At 40.6% G+C, this 4,209-nt stretch overlaps 1 protein-coding gene across 1 annotated transcript; it reads right to left on the bottom strand.

The window, feature by feature from the left end:
* Positions 1 to 1,036: 1,036 nt before the first annotated feature.
* Positions 1,037 to 1,990, bottom strand: LOC146853772 (olfactory receptor 5J3-like). The gene has a single exon (XM_085650886.1). The coding sequence runs from the start codon at positions 1,988 to 1,990 to the stop codon at positions 1,037 to 1,039; it is 954 nt and encodes a 317-aa protein (XP_085507012.1).
* Between the last annotated feature and the right edge of the window lie 2,219 nt (positions 1,991 to 4,209).

Genomic DNA, 4,209 nt, shown 5'->3' on the forward strand with positions numbered 1-4,209 from the left:
AGTCAGATACATTGTTAAGCCCAGATGCGATTACCCAGCCGGTATTAAGTGCATGAATGTAGAGTCTACGAACAATATAATATGGATATTTGCCATAACCCCAGGACTAGAAACGCATTTCGACATTCTGCAGTCCACCTAAACATTCATGAATCGCAAAAGGTCCCATTGCCCGTATGACCACCACTTGTTACCACTTCTCCTTTGAGTCCAGTTGTGCCGCTTTGTTTGTAATTTTTTTCTCTTGAACTAATGCCAGTATTTTCCTAAATGCTGTAAATAACGGGTGTTACTTGGTAACCAATGGTAATGATACTTAGAAGGACGAAATGCTCAGTGTGCTTTATTTAGACATCACACTTCTGACCTTGAAATTATTGCATTTATAAACAAAAAGAGTTTAACCCTTCAAGAAATTCTGTCTGACATTTGTTCATTCCAGCAGACCCTGAACAGTTATTTTCCAAGTGATGAAGGATGCCTGCATTAGTTTTCTTGCACCTAGAAGTACCATTAATATGAGCATTGGGGCTTTTGGGATGCAGGGCCATTATGAGTTTTGCATTCTATATTAGTGAATATCAGCAGGAATTGGAATTTCTGGAGCGGTTCACAAACATTACTGCATGTTATTTCTTCCTTTTCCCCAATCACATTTGGGTTATTTTATTAGGTGAGGGGTGCAAGGGAATGCAAATGGAAATACTTTTCTGCGACACTTGCATTTTTAGATTGGATGACAACTAATTGGCCACTAAGAATGAGGCACCTAGTTCCATAGACTTGATGTTACCACTTTGCACATTCAGTAATTAATCATAGAACACTGCATCCTACAATCCTTACATTTTGCATTGTTAAAGAATTTTATCTCTGGTGTGTTTTTTTCCAGAGTATCCACCCATTTCGATTGCAAATGTCTTATTTGCTCCCAATTCTTTGTTAATTGTGTTAGGTCACTGAGCTATGGAAATATTTGAAACATAAAGGTTCCTCATGAAGTCTACAGTAACACTCAGCAATTGCCACATTCAGGTCACCATATTATTCTACGAAAAGAATGAGCTGGTTGGTATAACATCTTTCTCAGGACTTGTTTCATCACTTTGTTCCTCAGGCTGTATATGAGGGGGTTCAGTGCGGGAATTACCACAGTAAGGATCAGAGACAACACTTTGTAGAGCTGCTTCAATGAGCTTGAGTTTGGTAGGATTTCCAGGAAGAAAGAGCTACCACAGAACAACAAGACACAGGTGAAGTGGGAGATGCAGGTGGAGGCGGCCCTGCGCCTTCCTATTGTGGTGCGGATTCTGAGGATGGATGAAACAATGTTGTAATAGGAGAAAAATATTACAAACAGAGATGCTGCTACCACAACCGCAGCTAATACAAAACGCACCAAATCATTCACCCAGGGATCAGTGCAGGACAACTTCAATATCACAGAGTAATCACAGGCAAAATGATCCATGACATCAGGACCACAAAATGATAACCACAGTAAGAAAATTGTATGAATCAATGAGTGCAGAAAGCCACCAATATAGGATCCAGCAGCTAAAGACACACAGAGACATTTGGTCATTGTAAGTGTGTATGACAAAGGATTACATATCGCCACATATCGGTCAAACGCCATCACTGCTAAGAGGAAGAATTCAGTGCCTACACAAGCACCATAAAAGTAAATTTGGCTTATACAACCATGAAATGAGATTGTCCTCTTCTGGGAGAGCAGGTCAGTCAGCATCTTAGGAGAGATAACTGAAGAAAAAGTAATGTCCAATAGGGAAAGCTGAGTTAGGAAGAAGTACATGGGTGTGTGAAGTTGGGCATTACAGGAAACAATGAGCAGGATGATGATATTGCCCAGAAGAGTGAAGGTGTAGACTGATAGTAATATTGGGAAGAGGACGACTTGCAGAATTTGGTCATCGGTGAGTCCCAGCAGGATAAACTCCGCAATAGTGCTTCCGTTTGCTGATTTCATGGCACACCATTAGATTTGTCTATGGGAGAAACAGAGAACAAATACATGAGCCACTTTTTAGACAAGGATTTCACAGTTCTACTTTACACAGAATTTCTCATCATTTCTCTAAAGGAGTTCCTTTCAAACAAAGATTCAGTCACACATAATAAAACACCCCAGTAATCAGCGACTTAATATATTTCACTTGTTCTGTATCATGCAGCTGTCTCTATGTTCTGATGTTGCTCAAGGATTGGATCTATTCTTATCTATAATACTATGTGCAATACTAACTCTGCCCTTGTTTTTTCCTTGTGTCAAGCCAACGGCCGAGCAGTGTTTGGTCTCTTTGATTTATTATTATTAAAGCTTGCCTTATTTTACATGTGACCTTTTATTCCTTGTACTTTAATTCCTAAGTATACCTCTCTTGACTTTGCAATGTGTGGACTGTCAAATTACTTTCCTTTGACATTTGTTACTCTGCCTGAAGTTGTGTAAAGTAATTTTGCATTCTACTGGTACTCTCATACATCACCACTTCCCTGGGGGATAGCTCATTAATCTCCTCAATGGCCCCCCAGCGCCTGGATACCCTCAGAGGTGATAGGTTTGTACTTTAAAAATGTGGAATTATTATTATTATAATTGCTCTGATACTGATAGAGGATTTATATTATTCTAACTCTGAAACACATAATGCTCATGTTCTTAGGCCCCAGCTCCCACTTACCTGTGACCGGTCCTCTGTCCAGTCTAAGGCTCCTTTTAGACCCGGTGTTGGAAATGGCACTTTTTGCGCGGTTATCCACAAAATATTTGTTTCTTCCTCCTTTCAATTTTTTTCCCGACCTGTTGTTGGTGTCTTTGGGACTCTGAGAACTTTACCACTGCTAATCAGTGCTAAAGTGCATATGCTCTCTGAGCAAATTGTTATTAGAAATGATTATCTATGATTGGCATATTTGATTTACTGATAAGCCCCTGGTAAAGTGCACTGAGTGTGCCAGGGCCTGTAAATCAAATGCTACTAGTGGGCCTGCAGCACTGATTGTGCCACCCACATCAGTAGGTTTGAAAATATAACTCAGGCCTGCCATCGCAGTGTCTGTGTGTAGTTTGTAAACTGCCATGTCAACCTGGCAAGTGCACCCACTTGCCAGGTGTTAACCTTCCCTTTTCTTACATGTTCGTCACCCCTAAGGTAGGTCCTAGGTCCCCCTGTGGGCAGGGTGCAGTGTATGTGAAATATAAGACATGCCCTGATGTGTCTGGCATGTCCTGATTTTGAAATACTGCCAATGTCATTTTTCATTATTGCAAGGCTATCTGTTCCCATAGATTAGAATGGCGATTTACTTATTACATCCTATAAACATAACTACCCCTGGGAACATATTATGAAAATAAAGTTTAGTATGCCAGAACACAGAATCTAAAGATGCATTTTTTAGGAAAGGTGGTTTTTCTTTCTGTGTTTGAAATGGAATCCCCAATGCCCTTTTTAGGGGAGACGCCTCATATTGGGCCCATTACTTTACTCCACTATTCAATGAGTTGTTCCCAGAATCATGGAGGGGAAGCATCATCCAGACAATTTTCAAAGGGGGAAACTCAACAAAGCTGACAAATTACAGATTGATTGCTTTAATTGACGTTGAAGCAAAGTTATATGCAAGCTGCTTATTAACCTAATTGAAAAAATGGTCAGACAATCACAACCTCATCCCAAGATCTTAAACAGGGTTTCGGGCTGGAGCAGGCATGCTAACAGACCTAATGGCACTAACATTGCCAGCCGAAAAAGCCAAATTTAAGAATACTCGCTTATTTGCCTGTGTTGTGCACCTTAAGCAAGCTTTTGACAGTGAGCCCCGTAAACGTTTATGGGAAAAACTAGACAGCTGGGGCATCCCAACAAAGTTATTAAATGCCATCAGAGAACTATATTTGTGTACATGGAGTTGGGTAAATTTAGGGGATGGCCAGTGGATAACAAAGAAAATAGACACCCAAAATGGTCTGAAACAGGGGTGCGTGTTAGCTCCAATTCTTTTCAATCTGTACATATCTGATCTTGAAGACACTCTCTTGGAAACCAATAGTCATCCTCCATCGATAGCCACTGAGGAAATCGGGTGCCTTCAGTACTCCGACAACCTAGTACTATTAAGCCAAACTCCAATCGGCTTACAACGAGGAATGAGCGCCTTAGCCAAATATTTGTCAGCACAAGG

Source organism: Triturus cristatus, chromosome 4_1 (genome assembly GCF_964204655.1).
Source record: "Triturus cristatus chromosome 4_1, aTriCri1.1, whole genome shotgun sequence".
In the NCBI taxonomy this organism is placed as follows: domain Eukaryota; kingdom Metazoa; phylum Chordata; class Amphibia; order Caudata; family Salamandridae; genus Triturus; species Triturus cristatus.

What these genes read in the sequence shown, in the direction of transcription:
- LOC146853772 (XM_085650886.1), bottom strand. Translation starts at nt 1,990, where the DNA reads ATGAAATCAGCAAACGGAAGCACTATTGCGGAGTTTATCCTGCTGGGA.